The 22,528-nt window shown below is 42.7% G+C and overlaps 1 protein-coding gene and 1 pseudogene across 8 annotated transcripts in view; one reads left to right on the top strand and one right to left on the bottom strand.

Moving 5' to 3' along the window:
* Positions 1-5,772: 5,772 nt before the first annotated feature.
* LOC118713167 lies at positions 5,773-16,746 on the bottom strand (annotated as a pseudogene).
* Positions 16,747-17,231: 485 nt separating this feature from the next.
* The window catches only part of NCR3LG1 (natural killer cell cytotoxicity receptor 3 ligand 1), a 41,349-nt gene continuing 36,052 nt past the window's right edge, over positions 17,232-22,528 (top strand). For 7 of the 8 annotated variants that reach the window (XM_045577702.1, XM_045577701.1, XM_045577699.1 and 4 more), the window contains exons 1-3: positions 17,232-17,330; positions 18,106-18,255; positions 19,155-19,502. In XM_045577702.1, coding sequence (XP_045433658.1) covers positions 18,168-18,255; positions 19,155-19,502 — 436 coding nt within the window. In that variant the 5' untranslated portion in view covers positions 17,232-17,330; positions 18,106-18,167. Of the gene's footprint in view, positions 17,331-17,976; positions 18,256-19,154; positions 19,503-22,528 lie in introns of those variants that run through there. The other variant, XM_045577696.1, reaches the window with a different exon arrangement.

Below are 22,528 nucleotides of genomic sequence, written 5' to 3'. Positions count from 1 at the left end.
AAAATAAGGACACTATTTTTTTTTTTTACACAGATATTTAAAGATTGAAGCCTACCAGAACTAGGAAGAAAACCTCAATATCTGCTCTCACTTTCATACTCTCCTCTTTTTTCTTTGTTCTCCTTTAGTGATTTAATTGAGTAGCCTTAGGCTATAATTTAATGAAACTCTCAGTAAACATGTAAGTGAGAAAGCTATGTTTGTTACTTTTTAAATAAATTGCTCTCACTTGCTCATGAAGATAGATATTCTTTTATGGGTGCTTATCATCCCCTCTCTCTTTGATACAATTCTCCTCCCGAATGTAATGGTATTCCCTGTTTCTTGGTAACTTCTTCCTACTTTCATCACTCTTAACTGCTACAGAATAGTTTTTTGACACTACTTGAGTTTTTTGATACTAATTTTTCACTCATACTTTTGCTTTATACTCTATCATTTAAGATCAGATTTGCTACATATAACCAAAAACCAAAGATAACAGTGGTTTAAATTAAGTAGGAGTTTTTCCCTTTTATATAAATCTGTAGGCAGGTGGTGTCCAGGTTCCTATCTTTCTGCTCTACTATCCTCAGTACATTGCTTTTGTCCTCAAGCTGCTTCATCCTTACTATCCAAGATTGCTTTTGGAGGCAGCTGGGAAAGGCAAGAAAAGGATCTTTCTCCACTTGAGGAGCTTTCTCAGCTCCCTTGAAGCAGTTTTCCTGGAGAACCACACAACATTTGAACTTACATCTCATTGGCCCAAACTGAGTTACATGGCCATCTAGCTGCTAGGGAAACTGAAACATCCTTGTGGCAATGTTACCAGCTAAAAGTTAGGATACTTGTCCTAGCTGGTTTGGCTCAGTGGATAGAGTGTCAGCCTGTGGACCAAAGGGTCCCGGGTTCGATTCCAGTCAAGGGCATGTACCTCAGTTTCAGTCTCCTCCCTGGCCGGGTCCTGTTCAGGGCTCCTACAAGAGGCAACCAATCCATGTGTTTCTATCACATTGATGTTTCCATCTGTCTTTCCCTCTCTCTCCCACTCTCCCTAAACATCAATGGAAAATATTCTTGGGTGAGGATTAACGAAAATAAGTAAATAAATAAGTAAGTAAATATTAGGATACTTTAATTAAGGAAGGTGGGAGGTGGGAAGAGGTAATGTTTGTTAAGCAACTTTAAAAAATATATACATTTTTATTGATTTCAAAGAAGGGAGAGGTAGAGAAATAGAAACATCAATGATGAAAGAGAATCATTGATTAACTTCCTCCTGTACTTCCCCCACTGGGGATTGAGCCTGCAACCGGGACAAGTGCCCTAACTGTGAATTGAACAGTGACCACCTGGATCATAGGTAGATGCTCAACTACTGAGCCATGCCGGCCGGACTGGTAAGCAACTATTTTAAAATTTTAATCTAGACAGCCTTGTTGGCTACCTAAATATCTATGTACACTCTTCTAAAACATGGAAAACACCCACCTCAAAAGGAAACCATCAAAATCCCACCCATTATTGCATATAGTTCAGAGACCATGGTATCTCTGGCCACCCAGAAAGTAAAAATCAAGGTGTCTGCCCCATGGGTACCATATGCATAAAGGTGGGATAGGTACAGGATAACTGCATAAAATCAGTCTTTTTGAAAAAAGGGGAAAATGGGAAACATAGCAGTCAGTCACTGATCCATAGCAGGTCTCTCAGCTCTGTCCATAAACATATTCCTTGTTTTCCCATCAGGCAAGTGCTGACGCACCTTTCTGGGAGTAACTCCCTTGTCTAATGTCCTCAGGGCCTCTCGGTGGTGCCCTCTAGGAAGTCTTTATTGTCCATTACTTTTTAGGTACACATCAGAAAGGATGTCCTTCTTGGAGGCTGGATAGTCTTAGCACTTTGTTTCCTAATTATTTTGGATTTGGGGGCTTGGGGATTGTTAGATAGTTACAGGCTATTGCAGGCCAGGTTTAGGGTTTTTATTTATTTAGAGTGTGTGTATGTGTGTGTGTGTGTGTGTGTGTGTGTGTTTTGTGTGTGTGTGTGTGTGTGTGTGTGTGTGTGTGTGTGTGTTTTACAAAACAATCCCCTAAAAACTTAGTAAGTTTCTGGTCTGTTTTCTTCGATTATTATCACGAGTAACCAGAAAGATCTTGTCAAGGCATAGTTTTTTTTTACCAAAGGACCCATCTTTACTTGCTGGTTTCTGTGTTCTTTCTTTCTTCTGGGGTCTTAAATGAATGGCTTGGATGGGATGACAACAGTACTTAACAGACCGTTTTCTTCAGGATGGCTCCCATTACTTGGCAGAAAATTCTTAAGGGAAGATTCTTGAAAAAGGTTAAGGCAATTTTAACAGCTTCCTCAGAACCTTTACTTATGGAGTGTGGTAGTAGTTGACTTTTTCAATTCTTCAAGGCTCCAGATTTGGGACTTTAGTCTTTTTTATTTATTTATTTATTTATTTTTTTTGTAGACAAGAGAACAATTCCCTCAGCAAAGCTATATATACTTTTTCATCTCTGCAGACTTGTAAGCCTTAGCCCGAGTGATACTTGTCTTGTAGGATTTTGCTGAAAGAGGCAGAGGCAGCCCCACGTACTACTAGCATTCTAAATTTCTACCGCACTTTCTTTGAAACCCTTCAGTTGACATGAGGCCTCATGGCCTAAAGCTCTACCTCTTCAACTCAGCCCACTTCATATTTAAATCCTTTTATTTGTTGCACCTGACTTGTAGCTATAAGATTCTGTAGAGGTCAAGATTCATGGTTGTAGGTCATAGAATCTTCTTTAGCTATTAAACTGAGTGCTATTGATCATGGGAAATAAATAGCTCCCAGAAATTTTGAGAGGGCTGAAGAAACATAACCTAGGCTGAGCTTCTAGGAACCACATCACCAGAGAGGGCTGCCAAAGAAGCTGCTGCTTTTGGAATAATCAAGAAGCTGCTTGCCACATTGGGAAGCTGCCTGGTGGATTAGAAAGACACGAACAGTTGCCAGCACCAGAATCACACCACTGCTGCCACGCTCTGTGTTGCCAAACTCGGCTCCAAGTGAAAGTCTCAAGTGCGTGCATCTGATCATTGGACCAATCATACCTGGAACCCTAGCTGCAAGGGAGGCTGGGAAATAATAGTGTTTAACTTTCCTACCTCTGTAGTACAGGAATGCATGTTTAAACTTTTCAAGTAAACTAATCCACTGTAACTCCTCATAATTTTACATGGTTTCTCTTAACATTAATACTTTTTTTAAACTCCTAGTTTTCATTTTACACCTTTTTAATTATTGCATATTCCTCCAAATACACTTCAGATTTTTTTTTCTTAAATCATGGATCCCAAAACTAAGTATAGCAATCTAGAAATGTTCTACTTATATTCAGCTTTTAAAACCCCCACAAAAATCACTCAACAGAGTAATGCTATGGTTTGTTAGGGATGGAGAAAAATTCCTATCTTCATGGTTAAAATTGTAGAAAACATTAAAAAATGGTCTGGAATATCTTTTTATTTATTATCATATCTATGCCCAGAAATTGTGATAAGACGGGTTTCCCCAGGATAAACTCTTTTAAATGGTTAAATCAAAAGGTAATTGGAGGAGAACTTAGAGAAATTTCTTTAAAAGTTTTTATGCATGAATAAATAATGGTTGGATATTAATGTAGATATGCCTCTTAGTTTCCAGCAAATTATCTATACTAATAAAAGGGTAATATGCTAATTAGACCAAATATCTTCCAGACATCCTTCTGGACAAAGCCATGGTAGCAGGGCCAACACAGAGGCAGTTCAGGGCTATCAGGTTGGCAGGGGAGGGCAGTTAGGGGCATCAGGCAGGCAGGCAGAGTGGTTGGGGTGATCAGGCAGGCAGGCAGTATAATAAATGATCCCTGTGTTTCTGAGATCCTGAATTTCATCTGTATCAAATATATGTTTTTAATTGTAATCAATTATTATCTAAGTGTATTTAAAAATAAACATTACGTATAAAAGGAAATTCCTTTAAAATGAGAGTATATATTTTTTTCTTTGAACAGTCATTTGAAGTCTGAAGTCCACTAGAACTTGGAAGAAAACTGTAAAATCAACATCTGTGTCATCTTTTTACTTCCCTTCCTTTTTCTCTACTCAAATATTTTAAAACAAATGGAATAAAGGAAGATACTTTTAAAATAAGGACACTATTTTTTTTTTTACACAGATATTTAAAGATTGAAGCCTACCAGAACTAGGAAGAAAACCTCACTATCTGCTCTCACTTTCATACTCTCCTCTTTTTTCTTTGTTCTCCTTTAGTGATTTAATTGAGTAGCCTTAGGCCATAATTTAATGAAACTCTCAGTAAACATGTAAGTGAGAAAGCTTTTTTTTGTTACTTTTTAAATAAATTGCTCTCACTTATTCATGACCTTCATGTCTGCTAATGGATGCTGGACTAACAACAACCAAAAAAACCCCCCAAAAAAACAAAACAAACAAACAAAAAAAACAACTCAGATCATCCAAGCAAAAGTTAGGAAGAAACAATAAATGATGCAACTTCAGAGATTGCTCAATGTCCTGGTCTAGTAAAAAAAAAAAAAAAAAAAAAAAATCCCCTTTGTTAACAACTGAGAGATACAAACTGCTGGGATACACAGTGTACTTTAAAACTATTATTTAAGGAGGATATAAAAAAGTTAATGACTTGGGCAATCAGTTTCTGTCGAAGGGAATGAGTCAAGAGTCAGGGACTCTTATGTACCACAAATTTCCTTCAGGGTTAAAAGTACTCTCCACATTGCTCAGAAAGTACTCGAGGAGTGACTGCCTGCCTGTCTACCTCATTTTTAAAAAGCTAACATTTTTCCAAATTTAGTTTTGTTTAGGCCAAGATCAACCTTGAATCTCAATGAAATATACTATGAATATTGAAGAGAGTGAAAATACATACACAGAGTCTATTGTATTACTAATTAAGATGTAGATGTGGCTTTATTAAAATAGCATTAATTTCCAAAACATTTCTATGAAAGATTAAAAAAATGCTAAGAATTTTGCTTTAAGGACAACCTTTAGAAGCCAGTTAATGCCCAGAGGGACTGTTTCATTCTTTTGTGAGGGCTCTAGTTCTATTTTCACCTCTCTACCCAGTTTCAGGGCCTAACAATGGAAGCTGAAATACTGGAGGCTGAAATATTGTAACCTCGATGGACAAAGGAGCCCCTTTTCAGTGAAGGTGTTTCTTTCTCAGAAGCTGTTAGTCCAGCATCCATTAGCAGACATGAAGGTCATAATAAGCCCTTGTGACTTTCAAAGCATCTGTCTATGTACCAATTAACAGAGACTCTAATGGAAATATCATATTTTTTGAATGAACACATGTATGTTTATATGTAAGCTTGTGCTTAAAATAGGTCTGGAGGGAAACCATTAGTTAGTCATGTCTTCTGAAAAACATATCTTCTGGAATTTAAACATGAAAAACACCTTTTTAAAATTATTGGTTTAAAAATAAATAAATAAAATTATTGGTTTTTCTTTTCATGAAGGAAACCAGTGCTACTTAATCTATATTTTATCAATATTTATTATGGTTATAAAAACCATTTAATAATGATGATTTATAAGTCCTATTTTAAAGTTAGCATTTTAATTGGGGGGAATTTAAAAAAATTTCTATTTAAATGTTGAATTAAAGAGCTAACCTTTTATAAGTATGTAACCCAAAATGTTCTGTTAATTTAATTTAATTTTGTTTTGTTTTATTTATTTATTTATTTGTTTATTTATTTATTTTGGCTGTTAGATGGAAATTTAATAAGCATTTGAAAAAGAAACAGACTGTCAAATTACAGCAGGGAGGGTAGGGAGATATGGGGGAGATAAGAGATCAACCCGAGGACTTGTATGTATGCATATAAGTACAACCAATGGGAGAAAAATTCTGGGAAGGGAGGGCATGTATGGGAGTGGGGCTGGGGTGGGAATTGGTAAGGTATGTACACATATTATACCTTAATAAAAAAAATGAGAGGGAAAAAAAAGCATTTGACAGGCAGGTAGCTCTGGTGATAACGCTGTAAGAGTTTACAATAAAGCGGCCTGGCATCATGTCTTGGCACCGCTCTTTAGAGAAAGAGGTCCAGGGTGCACAGTTGTGGACAGGCTGTCCTGCCGTCCTCCTCAAACCCCCAACCATGTACAGCTGGTCATTCCAAAGGCAGGTCTGGTGGCCCACGCGTTTCAGAGCGCGGTCTGCACAGGGGAAGCGGAACCACAGGGAAGGAGCCCTTGCCTGTGGGGTGAGGCAGAGGTGGCGGTTATGGGGAGATAGCAGTTGGTCACTCAGGGGCTTAGACCAAAGGTTCGCCCCTTTTTCCCTCCTCACTTGATCTCTGGTTTTTCAAAATTTAATATTCTGTGTTCCTTTAACTTGTCAACTAATTCTTCCTTCTCCCTCCTCCATCACTACCCCTTTCTATGCTCTTCAGGTTCTCCTGTCTTCCGACCTTTCCCCTCAACCAGTCATTGAATGTGCTCTCTCGGGCATCGTAGATGTAGAGGTCGTTGCATATGGTGTCTCTAGCTCTGGTCAGAGTCTCTCCACCAAACAGCACAGCAAAGGGCATGAATGATGCCGGAGGCCCCGAAGCCCATGCCGGGACCCCTGCCCGCTGCTCTCGAGCTTTGATAGCTGTTCCGTTAAACTGGGGGCAGCAGGCGCTTCCTCCTTGGGGAGAAAGAAGGGACTGTCTGGAGGGGTTTGAGCGCCAGTTGTACCAGCCTCCCACCCTAAGCAAGGCGGGGCGCTGGGCGGCCGGGCCTGGCCCGGGGGCCGTACCGATAGGCCTCAGCGTGTAGATGCTTCCGTAGCGACGCTGAGTGCGGGTCCCCCCTTCCCGGCCGGCCACCCGCAGCTCTCGGTCCGAGAGGCGGGTGCAGGTGGGGCTGCTGAGGCCGGCGGGGGTGCAGCTGCCGGGCGCCGCGGCCCACGCCTCCCACTCGCCGGGCTCGGCGTCCAGGGCGGCCACGGCGGCGCGCCCCGTCCCAGCTAGCGCCCACGGCGCACAGCCAGCGCCCCCGCGCTGCGCCGCCGCTCCCCCATCCCCCGCACCGCCGGCCCCTGGCCAGTAGGCTCCCCACCAGGTAGAGGCGGCTCCGCAGTTCGATGCACGAGTGGAAGGCCCGCGCCAGGAGCGCGTCCCGGGCCACCGGCCGCCAGGTCCAGCGCGAGCCCCCCGCCCCGCCCGGGGGCGCCGCCGCCTTGGCCCGCGGGAGAGTCTCCCCAGCGGTCCGGTCCCAGCTCCCCGGCGCCTCTCCCCGCGTCGCCCAGCAACGCCGCCGCCACCGAGGGCCAGGCGAGGTGTTCTGTTAATTTTAAACTTTGGAAAGAAATTTTATTAGTCTTATGCATACTTAATTTTTCTTGGCTTAGTTAGATAATTGGACTGTTTTTTTTAAACTATAAAGAAATAATTGGATTTTAATTGATACTCAGAAAGACAGAGACTTTATATAAGTTTATTATATTTCATTTATTTACTATGTGTTGTAAAACTTCTTTCAGTGCAATATTTGTTGAAATATTGTTGCTAAGGTCATTTAAATAGGTTCATTTTTAATTATAGTAAATGTAAAATAAGAACAATAATATTTGTAAATTTTTTTGGCAAAAAGACAAATTTGACAATATTGAAATAATGGATTGTGTACAAAAACAATAACATTTCAGAGTCATAGTGTTGGAGCCAAATAGGTCCTTTACTTCCTTAGTTAAATTTATTCCTAGGTATCTTAATTTTTTTGGTGCGATGGTAAATGGAATTGCTTTTTTAGTCTCTGTTTCTGTAGTTTCACTGTTGGTGTATAGAAATGCCATGGATTTCTTGGCATTAATTTTGTATCCTGCTACATTGCCAAATTCATTTATTAAGCCAATTAGTTTTTTTAATGGAGTCTTTTGGTTTTTTTATGTACAATATCATGTCATCTGCAAATAAGGATAACTTTATTTCTTCTTTTACAATTTGGATGCCTTTTATTTCCTCCTCTTGTCTAATTGCAATGGGTAGTACTTCCAGTACTATGTCAAACAGGAGTGGCGAGAGTGGCCATCCCTGTCTTGTTCCTGTTCTTAGAGGGAATGGTTTTAGTTTTTGCCCATTGAGTATAATGTTGGCTGTGGGTTTATCATATATAGCTTTTATTATGTTGAGGTATGATCCTTGTACTCCCACCTTGTTAAGAGTTTTTATCAGGAAAGGGTGTTGGATTTTATCAAATGCTTTTTCTGCATCAATTGATATGACCATATGATTTTTATCTTTCAATTTGTTTATGTGATGTATCACGTTTATTGATTTGCGGATATTGTACCATCCTTGCATTCCTGGAATAAATCCTACTTGGTCATGGTGTATGATCTTTGTGATGTTCTTCTGGAGTCGATTTGCTAGAATTTTGTTGAGGATTTTGGCATCTATATTCATGAGGGATATTGGCCTGTAATTCTCTTTCATTGAGTTGTCTTTATCTGGTTTTGGTAATTGGGTGATGCTGGCTTCATAGATGGAGTTTGGAAGTGTTCCTTCCTCTTGGATTTTTTGGAATAGTCTGAGGAGGATAGGTTTTAGTTCTTCCTTGAATGTTTTGTAAAACTCTCCTGTGAAGCCATCTGGCCCAGGGCTTTTGTTTGCTGGAAGCTTTCTGTTGACTGTTTCAATTTCTTCCCAAGCCACTGGTCTATTGAGATTTTTAGATTCTTTCTGATTGAGTTTTGGAAGTTTGTATTTTTCTAGGAATATGTCCATTTCCTCCAGGTTGTTCAGTTTGTTGGAATAGAGTTGTTCATAGTATTTTGTAACAATCCATTGTATTTCGGTGGGGTCTGTTGTTATTTCACCTCTTTCATTTCTGATTTTGTTTATTTGGGTCCTCTCTCTTTGTTTCTTGGTTAGCCTGGCTAGAGGTTTATCTATCTTGTTTATTCTTTCAAAGAACCAGCTCTTGGTTTTGTTGATCTTATGTATTGTTTTTTTGGTCTCTATGTCGTTTATCTGTGCTCTGATTTTTGTTATTTCCTTCCTTCTGCTTACACTGGGCTTTTCTTGTTGCTCCTTTTCTAACTCTTTGAGTTGTAGAGTTAGATCATCTGTTACCCTTTTTTCTAGTTTTTTGCAATAGGCTTGTAAGGATATGAACTTCCCTCTCAAAACTGCTTTTGCTATGTCCCATAGATTTTGGATTGTGTTTTCATTGTCATTTGTTTCCAGGATATTTTTAATTTCTTCCTTGATTTCTTTGGTAACCCAGTCCTTGTTTAATAGCATGCTGTTTGGTCTCCATGTGTTTGATTTCTTTGGATTATTTTTATTGTAGTTAATTTCCAGTTTTATGCCATTATGGTCTGAGAAGATACTTGATATGATTTCTATCTTCTTGAATTTGAAGAGACTTTGCCTATGTCCCAACATGTGGTCTATCTTTGAGAATGTCCCATGTGCACTTGAGAAGAATGTATATTCTGTGGCTTTGGGGTGGAGTGTTCTGAAGATGTCAATTAATTCCATCTGGTCTAGTGAGTCATTTAGGATTGATATTTCTTTGCTGATTTTTTGTTTAGATGATTTGTCCAAGGGTGACAGTGGGGTATTAAAATCTCCTACTATGATTGTATTGCTATTAATCTCTCCCTTAATGTCCTCCAGCAGTTTTTTTTTTTTTAAATGTATTTGGTTGCTCCTGTATTGGGTGCATATATATTTACCAGGGTTATTTCTTCTTGTTGGATTGTTCCCTTTAGTGTTATGAAGTTGCCTTCATTATCTCTTATTATGTCCTTCACTCTGAGATCTAATTTGTCAGATATAAGTATTGCTACCCCAGCTTTTTTTTCATTTCCGTTTGCCTGGAAAACTTTTTTCCATCCCTTCACCCTCAGTCTGTGTGCATCTTTTTTTCTGAGGTGGGTTTCTTGTAGACAACAGATATATGGGTCTTGTTTTCTTATCCAATATGTTACCCTATGTCTTTTGATTGAAGCATTTAATCCATTTACATTTAAGGTTATTATTGATAGGTTTTCATTTGACGCCATTTTTATTCTATACCCGTGTTCCTTCTTCACTTCCTATTTCTTTATTTTTATAGTAGACCCTTTAGCATTTCTTGCATTGCTGGTTTGGTGAAGATAAATTCCTTCAGTCTTTTTTTGTCTGTGAAGCTCCTGATTTCTCCTTCAATTTTGATTGATAGCCTTGCTGGGTACAGTATTCTTGGATTCAGACCCTTCCTTTGCATGACTTTGTATATTTTATCCCATTCCCTTCTGGCCTGATAAGTTTCTGTTGAGAAATCAGTTGCTAACCTGATGGGGATTCCTTTGTATGTAACTTTCTGTCTCTCTCTGGCTGCTTTTAAGATTCTTACTTTGTCGTTGTTGTTTGCCAATTTGATTATAATGTGCCTTGGAGTCTGTCTTCTGGGATTCATTTTGCTTGGGACTCTGCGAGCATCTTGGATTTGTGTGGGTTTTTTCTTCTCTATTTCAGGAAAGTTTTCTGTCATTATTTCTTGAAATACTTTTTCCATGTCTACCTCAGTTTCCTTTCCTTCTGGAACCCATATTATTCGAATATTATTTTGTTTTGTAATGTCCCAAAGCTCCCGTAGGTCTCCTCCTGCTTTTTAATCTTTTTTTCTAGAAGCTGCTCTACTTGGGTATTTTTTTTCCATCTTATCTTCTAGCTCACTGATGCGGTCCTCTGCTTCATCTAGTCTACTCTTGATTCTTTCTATTGAGCTCTTCATGGTAGCGATGTCATTTTTCATTTCTTCTTGGTTCTTCTTCAATTCCTCATGGTTCTTCTTCAATTCCTCATGGTTCTTCCTCATTTCTTCTTGGTTATTGTCAAATTTCTCGTCCATTCTTTTTAGCCATCCTATGATCATTATTCTGAATTCTTGCTCTGGTAGGCTGCTTGCCTCTGACTTGTTTACTTCCTTTTCTGGTGATGCCTGCTTTTCTTTCATGTGCGGACTATGTTTTTGTCTCCCCATGGCCTCTCTTTTCAGAATGTCTGGTTATGTGGTGTTCCTTCTCCTGCGTTGATTTAAAGGTACAAAATACAACACTACCAGGTACAACATAAGAGGCACTTAACAGGAATGTATTTACAATATTAATAACCTCTAATAAAGGTGACCACTAGAGAAAGGCAACTTAGGGGATAGGAGAGAAGGAAGAAAGGTAAAAATAAAATAAAGAAAATTAAAAAAAATTAAAATTAAAAAAAATTAAGTAAATAAAATAAAATAAGACGGATAAAGAGATAGAAAAAGAAGAAAAAAATAATGACAAAATGAAGTTGGAAAACAGGGAAAAAAAGAAGAGAGAGAGAGAGAGAGAGAGAGAGAGAGAGAGAGAGAGAAGAAGCAAACTAAAAGAGAAATGGGAAACAAACTATATATATGTGGAGAAAATTGCCATAGAACAACCACTGAACCCAGCCTATGCCAGTAACAATAATTGGAGATTAATACAAACTACAATATCCACTATTATTAATTAAGTCTATGATATACAGAAGTAAAAGAAACAAAACAGAGGATTAAAAAAAAATACAAAGCAACAATAACAACACAGGAATAAGCATAACAATTTCACTAACAAGCATAAAAATTCACAATAATCTACCTTCACACAAATAATGCGAAAAGGATAGAGGGGAGAACAGTTTTTTGTTTTTTTGTTTTTAACTAGTTAATATAGTGCAGAGATTGGTATTTATACACTTGGATCAGGGGTTGGAACTTAGGTCTATAAGTATAGTGAGAGCTTTAGCAGGGGGTATACAGAAAGAATAGAGGAAAAACTAAAGCCAGAAAGGGATAGGATAAACCGTAGACTAAAATGGTAAAGTTTAGTAAGAGAGTGATGGTGTAAAGGTCGAGTTGAGATGAGATAGGGTTGAATGATGCTATAGTAGAGATTAAAATAGAATGAAGGTTACTCCCAATGTAAAATATAGAAAAAATAAAATGGTACTGGAGAGGAAAAAAAAAATTCAAAATAGCAGTAGTAATAGTGATGATAGAGATTGAAAAATGTAACAATTAAAAAGGTAAAATCAAGTAAGGAAAAAAGAAAAACGTTTCTTAAGTAAAAGATATAAAAAATGAAAATTAAATAAAAGATGTAAAAAATGAAAATAAAATAAAGAATAGTAAAATTAGCATAAAAATGTCCAGTAGTGGTCATTCACTTCCTCTGTTAATGTATTTGGCACTCCTGATTCTCGGACCAGACAGTCTTGCAGTTCCCAGCATTCCACTGCACCTCAGATTTGTAAGGTAATCCTTAATTTTAAGTAGGCTATATCTTAGTTATTTGTGTCCATTTATTTTTGATTAATTAAAAGATGAAAGAAAAGAAAGAAAGAAAGAAAGAAAGAAAGAAAGAAAGAAAGAAAAAAAAGGCAGTTTGTAATTCAGCTCTTAGGTGTCAGTGTTACCGGTTTCACCTCCCAGTCTTTTTGGTTGCTCTGGCCTTCTTTCTCTCTCTTTTTTTAAAATCAATCTTTATTGTTCATATTGTTACAAAGGTTCCTCATCTCTTCCCCCCTCCACCAGGTTCCCACCCCACCCTCTGCCCCCTCCCCATCCCCCATTGTCCTCATCCATAGGTGCAGTTTATGTTCAGTCTCTTCCTCCCTCCCTTTCCCCGATAGTAAATCCCTTTTCAGATAGTAAATCAGTTACTTAGCATTTTCTCATATCAATAATACCACCACATGCCCAATGATACATTTCACACAAAAGACATTTCCAAATAGGTCAACCAGCCTCATCCAGGCCCCCCCCAAGGCACTCACAGATCAACACCCCAGCCCTATACTAACTCAACACATCCAGATCTAAGCCTTCATCACTTGATTCAGCAGACCTTCAGGTTCCCACAAAAGTTTCCAGTCATGTCTGAGAGGCAGCCGTGGGGCAGGGGCAGGCGAAGAGTGAGCTGTTCCGGGCCTGGCTGTTCCGGGCCTGGCCTCCATTGCTCTGGTTCGTTCCACGACCAGCTGCTCCGGGTCTGGTCACCGCCGCTCCCGACCTACTAGCCCTGGACCTGGCTGCTGCTGCTCTGGGCCTGGCCGCACCCGACCCGGCTGCTCCGGGCCTGGCCGCACCAGACCCGGCTGCTCCGGGCCTGGCCGCTCCCAGCCTGGCAGCCGCTGCTCCGGGCCTGGCTGCACCAGACCCGGCTGCTCCGGGCCTGGCCGCTCCCAGCCTGGCAGCCGCTGCTCCGGGCCTGGCTGCACCAGACTCGGCTGCTCTGGGCCCGGCTGCCCCGGGCCCGGCCGCTCCGGGCCCGGCCGCTCCGAGTCTGGCAGCTCCCAGCCTGGATGCTCCGGGCTTGGCTACTGCTGTTCTGGACCTGGCTGCTCCCAACCTGGCTGCTCTGGGCCCGGCTTCTCCGGGCCTGGCCACTCTGGGTCTGGGTGTTCCTGGACTGGCCTCCCTGGGCTTGGCTGCCTCCGCCTCAGGCCTGGCTGCCACTGCCCCAGGTCTGGCTGCTCCAGTGCTGGCTGTTGTTGCTCTGGTTCTGGCTGCTGCTGCTCTGGGGCCTGGCCGTTGCTGCTCTGAACCCGGTTGCCATTGCTTTGTGCCTGGGCACTCTAGGCCTGGCCGCTGCTGTTCCAACATTCTGTCCTTTTTTTTAAACGCATTTATGTTGCAATGTTGGCTGGTGAGTTGAGTTCTGACTTAGTCTTTGAATTTTCAAGATCTTCTTTGTATTCTTTCTTAAGAAATTTTACTATCTTTTGCTCTCACTTGATGTCTTCACATTGAGAACTTTGGTTTCTTCCTCCTGTCCTGGGAGCTCAGCAGGTTGGCCTGTGGCACCCCTTTGTTCTCCACAGGCTCCCGCGCTGCTCCAGCCTGTTGCCGGGGTCGGCGCCGCCAGGAAGCAGCCCCCGGCCTTGGCTCCGTTGCCTGCGCTCAGAGGTCGATGGCTCAGGGGCACCCCCCCTCCCTGGGGGCCCCGTCACCCAGCTCCCTGCCGGCACCCCGCTGGCTGGTGTCCGGCAGGGGCTCCTGCTCCCTGTCACATTCCTCCAGTCTGGAGCTTTTTCTTTTTCTCCTTCCCGCTAGGGGAGTCCAGGATCAGAGTCAACAGACTGTCCTCTGTGTGCAGTACGCGCGACTCTGGGGGCTCCGCTTTTCGCCACTCCCCTGGGATTCCGCCTCACAGCCCCGTCTCCGCCTGCCCGAGCCTGGGTCCCCAGGGTCTGGTCCAGGACTTTGGTTCAGAGCAGTCCGGACTGAGGCATAGCACCGCTGGAAGCTTTGTTTCTTCCGGCTAAGGTAAACCAGCATCAGAGTCAACATTCAGTCCTCTGCGCACAATGTGCGCGCGACTCCGGGGGCCCTGCTTTTCGCTGCTCACTTGGGGTTCCGCCTCACAGCTCCGTCTCCCCTGCCGGAGCCTGGGTCCCCAGGGTCTGGCTCATATCTGGGGTTCAGCACTGCTGGTTCGGGGGTTCAGCCCAGGTTGGGGGTTTTATTTTCTTCCTGCTAGAGAATGCCAGGCAGCACCCAGCCCTCTCCTCCTCTCCTGCTGCGACCTCTCCGCGCGCGTGCGTGCGAGCACGCAGCATGTCTCCGTACCTTGGGCTTTTTTTCAGCTCCTCTGATTTTCCTTCTGGTTTTCTCTTTCCTTCTTGTTGTAGAATTTTCAGTCAGTCGACTACCTGTAGCTCTGGGCGATGTCCCCTCTACATTTTAGTTGTATTCCATTGAAATTGTTGTGTGCTGCTGCGGTTAGCTGTCTACCCGAGCAGCCATCTTGGATCCAGCTGGCCTTCTTTCTCTATGGCTCTAGCTGGCAGAGTGCCAGCTGGTTCCCAGACTATCTCTTCTGGCTCCGATTCCTTGTTTCCAGGAAGGCAATTTCCCCCTGCAATTTCCCGGATATGCCCAACTGGGCAGACCTTCCCTAGTATTCAGAAGCAAGGGGGTGAAAGGGATCAGGCGCCAAGGTGTCCAGATGTTCCGCCCTTGGTGGGACAGCCGCGATTCTTAACACTATGTCCCGTGTCCCCTGGCGTTTTAAAAAAGTCCCGCTTCTGGGGAGGATTACGTCAAACCCAGCACTAGGTGTCGCTGCAGCCTTATTTGGGCTCAGCTCTGCGGGCGGTAGTGCGGTGCTCCGTGGAGGCGGGGCCAGAGCTCCCCGGCTACCGTAGCTGCCTGCACCTCGAGACCCAGATCCCTCAGGCTATCCCCGCAAACTCTGACCTTTCCGTGGGTGACCGAAGAACTCCCTTGAATCCACACGCCTGCGCCAATTCGGGCGTCTCAGCTGCTCGATGGACTTCTCCACTGTGGGTTTTCCAGGCCTCAGGGATGCTCCTCCTTTCCTGGTAAGATGGCGCAACCTTCCCTCCGGGAGAGCTCGCCGGGAGAGCTCGCCAAGGCCGCCCTGTCAGGAAATCCTGTGCAGCGGACACTGCCTTACCTTCCTTGAGAATTCCGCTGCCCCTTAGCTGCCAATCAACATTCCCTGAGCGACTCAGACGCTACTTTTATCTGTTCTGGGACCAGAGTCAGAACAAGTCCGACTGTTCGGTCGCCATCTTCAAGCTCCGCCCGCATGGTGCCTTTTAGACTGTATAGGCCTCATTATCACGTATATCAAGTTGTGGACAGAATCTTTATTTTGATAGATATTGATGAAAACTAATCATCTACTAACAGCTTCACATATCTAATTATTGGACATTTTCCATAAGCTACTCTCTGGCTCCATATTGCAGGAAGACCTCCGGCCCTGCACCTGGTGCTACGGAAGTGCAAGACCATGTAAGCACAGTGCTAACGACTCTCGGACCCTTGTAGGTCTTGGCAGGGCCCTTGCTGGTCTTGGCAGGGCCCTTTCTGGTCAAGTCTTATGATTCATTATTCTGGAACTTCAGCCTCTGCTGATGAGGAAATGGAGAGAAAAATATTTGGGAGAGACAAATCAGCATGCTCACAGCCCCTGATTACACACAGCTCCTGATTGCACACAGCTCCACAGTTTTTTCTACTAGAACATATTTTACAAGTCTCTTTTCAGGTTTTCTTCATTAAAACTCTCTCTTGCTATCAGGTGGGTGCTAGATTTATCAGAGTGATCACTTTGTAAGTTAAATGTGAAATCACTATTTTGTACACCTGAAACTAATATAATATTGCATTTCAACTGTAATTGAAATTTTTTTTAAATTTCAACCTTTTGCTAGTCTGAAAATGTTTACAATTCAGTAAATTTAACTTTTTATCTGGGAAAGCATTACAGTTCTTCAAAGTGAGGTTTTTAAAGTAAATGGACTCATTATAAACACCATTCACCAGGGTAAACGCAGGCCTGGCGCTAGGAGAGAAGACAGAGAAGTGATGCACTGTCCAGACCTCCATCTGTGCTGTAAGTCTTACCTCCAGAAAGCGTATGCCCTATTTTAATTAGGCTACAATTTAAAAAATAGTTTTGAGATAATTTTAATATCTAATGCCGACATTTTATTTTACTCTCCTAAGAGGCGATGCTCCTTCTCTGAACTTTTTCGTTGGTACTTGAATCAGTTCTTGAATCTAGAATCGTTAGTACTCGCTTTCAGAAGACGAAGAAGAGGGAGGCACACAGTCATCTGAAGAAAAAGATCTGATTTATGTTGTGATCGGTGGTGTTTCTGGTCTCCCCCCACCCCCCAATTTGTTTGTGATTGCCTTCATGCTGGTCCTGCGTCTTCAGGACTTGTGCGTGAGCCCTTCTTCTTCTTCTTCTTCTTCTTCTTCTTCTTCTTCTTCTTCTTCTTCTTCTTTTTAAATAGATTTTTATTAATTTCAGAGAGGAAGAGGGAGATAGAAACATCATTGATGAGAGGGAATCTTTGATTGCTGCCTCCTGCATGCCCTCTACTGGGGACCAAGCCCACAGCCTAGCATGTGCCCTTGACTGTAATCGAACCTGGGACTCTTGGCATGTGCCCTTGGCTGGAATCGAACCCTGAACCCTTGAGTCCGCAGGCTGATGCTCTATACACTGAGCTCAATTGACTAGGGCACTCTTTTTTTATTTTTTATTTTTTTGACTAGGTTCTGCTAGTGGACAAAACCAGCCTGACTTGTAGGGCTGAGGTTGCTAAGAAACTTTTGCTAGGGAGCCACAAGTCCAGCCCCAAGGCGAAAAATTTCTGGGAGGCGTGACCTCAGAGGAGCCCACCTCCCTCCTGCCTCCAATCACTTGTGGATGTGGTTGGGGCTGGATCACTCTGTGGCGACACTTGGTGGTTTAGAACCAGATTCCGAAGCTGCAGGTGTGTGTGCGGGCGGGCGATCACTCTGGAGGGGGGGAAGGGGGGGGGGGGTGCGGGAGCTTTCCAGGTTAAGAACAGAGGCTGGTGGGGTGGGGAGAAGGGATCGCTGCACTTCCCAGAACTTCCGAAGTTGAGAACTGAGACTGGGTAACGAGAGCGGAGCAGGGCGGGGAAGGGAGAGGATGGCCTGGCGGGGACGGGGCTACTCCCGAGGCTGCGGGATCCCTCTGCTGGGACACAGGAGCTTCTGAAGCTGAGACCCGGAGGCTGCCGCTGGGAGGAAGTTGCTCGATGGGAGGAAGTTGCTCGGTAGGGACCCGGAGCTTGAGATCTGAGGCTCTGAGGCGGGGTAACGGGGTGGGGTGACTTAGGGGAGGAGATCGCCTTGGGGAAAAGTGCAAGGTTTCCGGAGCTTCTGAGGCGGGGTAACGGGGTAGGGGTGAGGGTCGGGTGGGGAGGGGGGAGGGAATCGCTTGGCGGGGTCAGGATAACTTCGGAGGCTGCCGCTGTGAAGGGATCAGTCCAAGACTGGTCGGCAAACTCATTAGTCAGCATGTTCTTTTGGGAGCGGACAGCCACAGAAGACTTCTGGGCATGGCCTGAGTCATAGGTGCCCCGCCCCCCCCCCCCCCAGGCCAGCGCTTCCGAGGCTGGGTGTCTGGGTAAATCAGGCTGCAGGAGGGTCAGAGATTAGGGAGGCTCGGAGAAGCCATTCTTGTACCAAGCAAGTGAACCCCCTAAACCGCGGTTTTGAGGATTTCTTCTTCCTACCTAGGACTTTCATTTTTGCAAGAACCTTGGTGACGGCCTCCAGTGAAGCCCGGGCCGGCTGCAGGCATGGCTGTCGGGGAGGCGGCGGCTAGCCGCTGGTTGCAGCGCTTCCTGTGGCCGCTTCTGCCTCTGTGGTGCTGCGTGTCCCCCGCAGGTAAGGTGGCGGGAGTTGGGGTGGGGCGGGGGACTCTCTCTGGTCATCTCCTTCGGGGGGTCCCGACTGAGGTCCTCAGCCACCTGTAGCTTAACAGGCCTCAGCTCTAAGCTTTCCTTGGTGGAATTGTAGGAATTAATTAAACGGATTTGAAAGTTTCTAAGAAATGGCAAGAGATCAGAATAATCAAAACAATATTGAAAAGGAAGAGCAAAGTTGGAGGATCTTAGGCAGATTAAGGTGGGGCCATGAACTAAGGGCCTCTGTACATGAGATACCTCCCTCCCCCCCCCCCCCCCCCAAGAAAAAAGGGAATTTGTTTTTGTGTTTTGTTTTTTAATAAAGGGTCAGGTAGAGTGCCTGCTACATAATACGCTCTTTTGGATAGAGAGTTAGAAACATTGATGAGAGAGAATCATCAATCAGATGCCTCCTGCACACCCCGCAACCAAGGTACATGCCCTTGCCCGGAATTGAACCCGGGACCCTTCAGTCCGCAAGCCGACACTCTATCCACTGAGCCAAAAACGGTTTCGGCCATAGTATGCTCTTAAAAAATGTATAAATATGTATATATATATGCTGAGTTTGCCGACCAGTCTTGGACTGATCCCTTCACAGCGGCAGCCTCCGAAGTTATCCTGACCCCGCCAAGCAATCCCCTCCCCCCTCCCCAAATATATAAATATGTATATATATATATATACATATATATATATATGTATGTATGTATGTATATATATATATATGTATGTATGTATGTATATGGCTACATGTCCCCTACTGGGGACCGGTTAGGCCAAGGAATTCATTTTTAGTTACAGGGTAGCGTCTGAGAGAACAAGGCCTAAGTTTTTTTTTCAAGGTTCTCCCATAACTGAATTTTCTTATTTCCACAGATTTCTTGAAGGTGGAGATGGAAGGGAAGAATCAAACTGTGTTGCTGAATGACAATGTCACCATCTCCTGCAAGGTCTCTGGTTCCACACCCCTGGACATCAACAAGTCGGGTATTATTTGGTATCTGAAGCATCAGGCGAATGAAACAGAGCACAAGGTGTTTGTAATGTATGCAGACATTCAAAAGGCATTCAGACCCGGAGCCAGCGTGTCTCCAGCGGGGCTAGAGAAGGGGGACGTCTCACTGCACCTTCCTGGAGTCCAGCTGAGAGACGCAGGAGAGTACCGATGTAACGTGGTGGTCACCCCCGAGGAGGCCCAGGAAACAGTCTTTCTAAAAGTTTTGGGTGAGTGCCTGAGGCAGTGTCCTGTGGTTCCCATGGTGATGGGGCTTGGGGTAGGGATGTGGATCAGTGAAGTAGAGCACAAGTTTGGGCATGGGCCTTGGAGTTGGATAGACAGGGGATTAAGTTCTGGGCTTCTCTGGATGTCTGGACAACTTAGAGCAAGTTATTAACCACACTGAACCTCAGAGTCCTTTTCTCTAAACAGATGTAATAGTACTCTGTAAAGACCCTGACTCCAGCCCTAGCTGGTTTGGCTCAGTGCATAGAATGTGGGCCTTCGGAGCAAAGGGTCTTGAGTTTAAAAAAAGACCCTGTCTCCAAATACAGTGTCAGTCTAAGAGAATGGGTTTAGGGCTTCAACATATGAATTTGGGGGTGAGGCCACAATGCAGCCTATAGTGGGGGCAATGTCTAGGAGCCCTTCTTAAGACTTTGAATGTTTTGTACATGTTAATTGGGGGGGGGGGGGTGAGTGGGAAAGTGTATTAGGATTCATTCCCTTCGTAATTGACAGAAAGCCTAAAAAGATTTTTAAAAAATTAGTAAACTTTATTTTTTAGAACAGTTTTAGATTTACAGAAAAAATTGCAAAGGTAGTAGTTTCTTTATGACTACTGCCTGTGCACATACTGCTTTCTCTATTATTAACCTCTTGCTTTAGTATGGTATATTTCTTATAATTAATGAACCAATATTGATACATTTTTATTGGTTAATGCCCATAGTTTACATAGATAACCTTAGTTTTGACCTAATATCCCTGATAATTTTTTTTGTTCTAAAGGCTACTTTGAAATTCATAGAGCTATTCCAGTTTTCTTTAGATTAGGGTTAGTATGGTGTATAAACACCTTTACTTTTTGTTATTGTTAATCCTCACTTGAGGATATTTTTTCCATTGATTTCTTTTTTTTTTAAACAAAATTGGAGTTTTTATTATTATTATTATTAATTTATTTTTTATTAAATTATTATCTGTGTACATATTTTACCATTGCCCCCCCCTCCCATACATACCCTTTGTCTCCAGAGTTTTGTGTCCATTGGTTGTACTTATATGCATGTATACAAGTCCTTCGGTTGATCTCTTATCTCCCTCAGATCTCTCTACCCTCCCTGCTGTAATTTGACAGTCTGCTTGTTGCTTTACTGTCTCTGTATCTATCTTTTGGTTCTTCAGTTTATAATGTTCTTTATTATCCATAAATGAGTGAGGTCATGTGTTGTTTCTCTTTCATTGACTGGCTTATTTCACTCAGCATGATGTTCTCCAATTCCATCCAGGTTTCTGCAAATGATGAAAATTTCTTCTTTTTTATGGCAACATAATATTCCATTGTGTATATGTACCATAGTTTTTGGATCCAATCATCTGCTGATGGGCATGTAGGCTGTTTCCAAATCCTAGCTATTGTAAATTGTGCTGCTATGAACATAAGGGTGCATATGTCCTTTCTGATTGGTGTTTCTAGCTTCTTGGGATATATTCCTAGGAGTGGGATTACTGTGCCAAAGGGGAGTTCCATTTTCAGTTTTTTGAGGAAGCTCCATACTGTTCTCCACAGTGGCTGCACCAGTCTGCATTCCCACCAGCAGTGCATGAGGGTTCTTTTTTCTCTGCAACCTCACCAGCACTTGTCGTTTGTTGATTTGTTGATGTTGGCCATTCTGACAGGTGTGAGATGGTACCGCATTGCTGTTTTGATTTGCACCTCTCTGACAATTAGTGACTTTGAGCATGTTTTCATGTGCCTCATGGCCTTCCTTCTGTCTTCTTTTGAAAATATTCTATTTAGGTCCATTGCCCATTTTTTAATTGGATCATTCATCTTCCTTTTATTTAGTTGTATAAGCTGTCTGTAGATGTTGGAGATTAAACCTTTATCAGTGGTATTATTTGCAAATATGTTCTCCCATACAGTGGGCTTTCTTGTTGTTTTGTTGATGGTTTCTTTTGCTGTAAAAAAGCTTTTTATTTTGATGTAGTCCCATTTGTTTATTTTCTCTTTAACTTCCATTGCCCTAGGGGCAGTATCAGTGAAGAAGTTCTTTTGGCATACGTCTGAGATTTTGCTGCCTGTGGATGCTTCTAGTATTTTTATGGTTTCCCGTCTGATGTTTAAGTCCTGTATCCATTTTAAGTTTATTTTTGTGTATGGTGTAAGTTGGTGATCTAGTTTCATTCTTTTGCATGTGTCTGCCCAATTTTCCCAACACCATTTATTGAAGAGACTGTCTTGACTCCATTGTATATTCGTGCCTCCTTTGCCAAATATTAATTGAGCATAGTGATTTGGGTTGATATCTGGGTTCTCAATTCTATTCCATTGATCTATATGTCTGTTCTTGTACCAGAACCAGCTGTTTTGAGAATAGTGGCTTTGTAATAGAGCTTGAAATCTGGTATCGAGATCCCTCCTATTTTACTCTTCTTTCTCAGGATTGCTGTGGTATTCGGGGTCTTTTATTGTTCCAAGTGAACTTTTGGAGAGTTTTTTCTAGGTCAGTGAAATATGCTGTTGGTATTTTAATGGGGAGTGCATTGAACCTATAGATTGCTTTAGGAATATGGACATTTTGATGATGTTGATTGTACCAATCCATGAACATGGTATGTTCTTCCATCTGTTTACATCTTCCTCTGTCTCTTTTTTCAGTGTTGTGTAGTTTTCCACATATAGGTCCTTTACTTCCTTAGTTAAGTTTATTCCTAGGTATCTTAATTATTTTGGTGCGATGGTAAATGGGACTGCTTTTTTAGTCTCTGTTTCTGTAAGTTCACTGTTGGTGTATAGAAATGCCATAGATTTCTTGGCGTTGATTTTGTATCCTGCTACATTGCCAAATTCATTTATTAAGTCAATTAGTTTGTTGATGGAGTCTTTTGGGTTTTTTATGTACAATATCATGTCATCTGCAAATAAGGATAACTTTACTTCTTCTTTTCCAATTTGGATGCCCTTTATTTCCTCCTCTTCTTGTCTAATTGTAATGGGTAGTACTTCCAGTACTATGTCAAACAGGAG

Source organism: Pipistrellus kuhlii, unplaced genomic scaffold (assembly GCF_014108245.1).
Source record: "Pipistrellus kuhlii isolate mPipKuh1 unplaced genomic scaffold, mPipKuh1.p scaffold_m20_p_9, whole genome shotgun sequence".
In the NCBI taxonomy this organism is placed as follows: domain Eukaryota; kingdom Metazoa; phylum Chordata; class Mammalia; order Chiroptera; family Vespertilionidae; genus Pipistrellus; species Pipistrellus kuhlii.
Note: the sequence above shows the minus strand (reverse complement) of the source record. Positions and strands in the feature narration are given on the sequence as shown.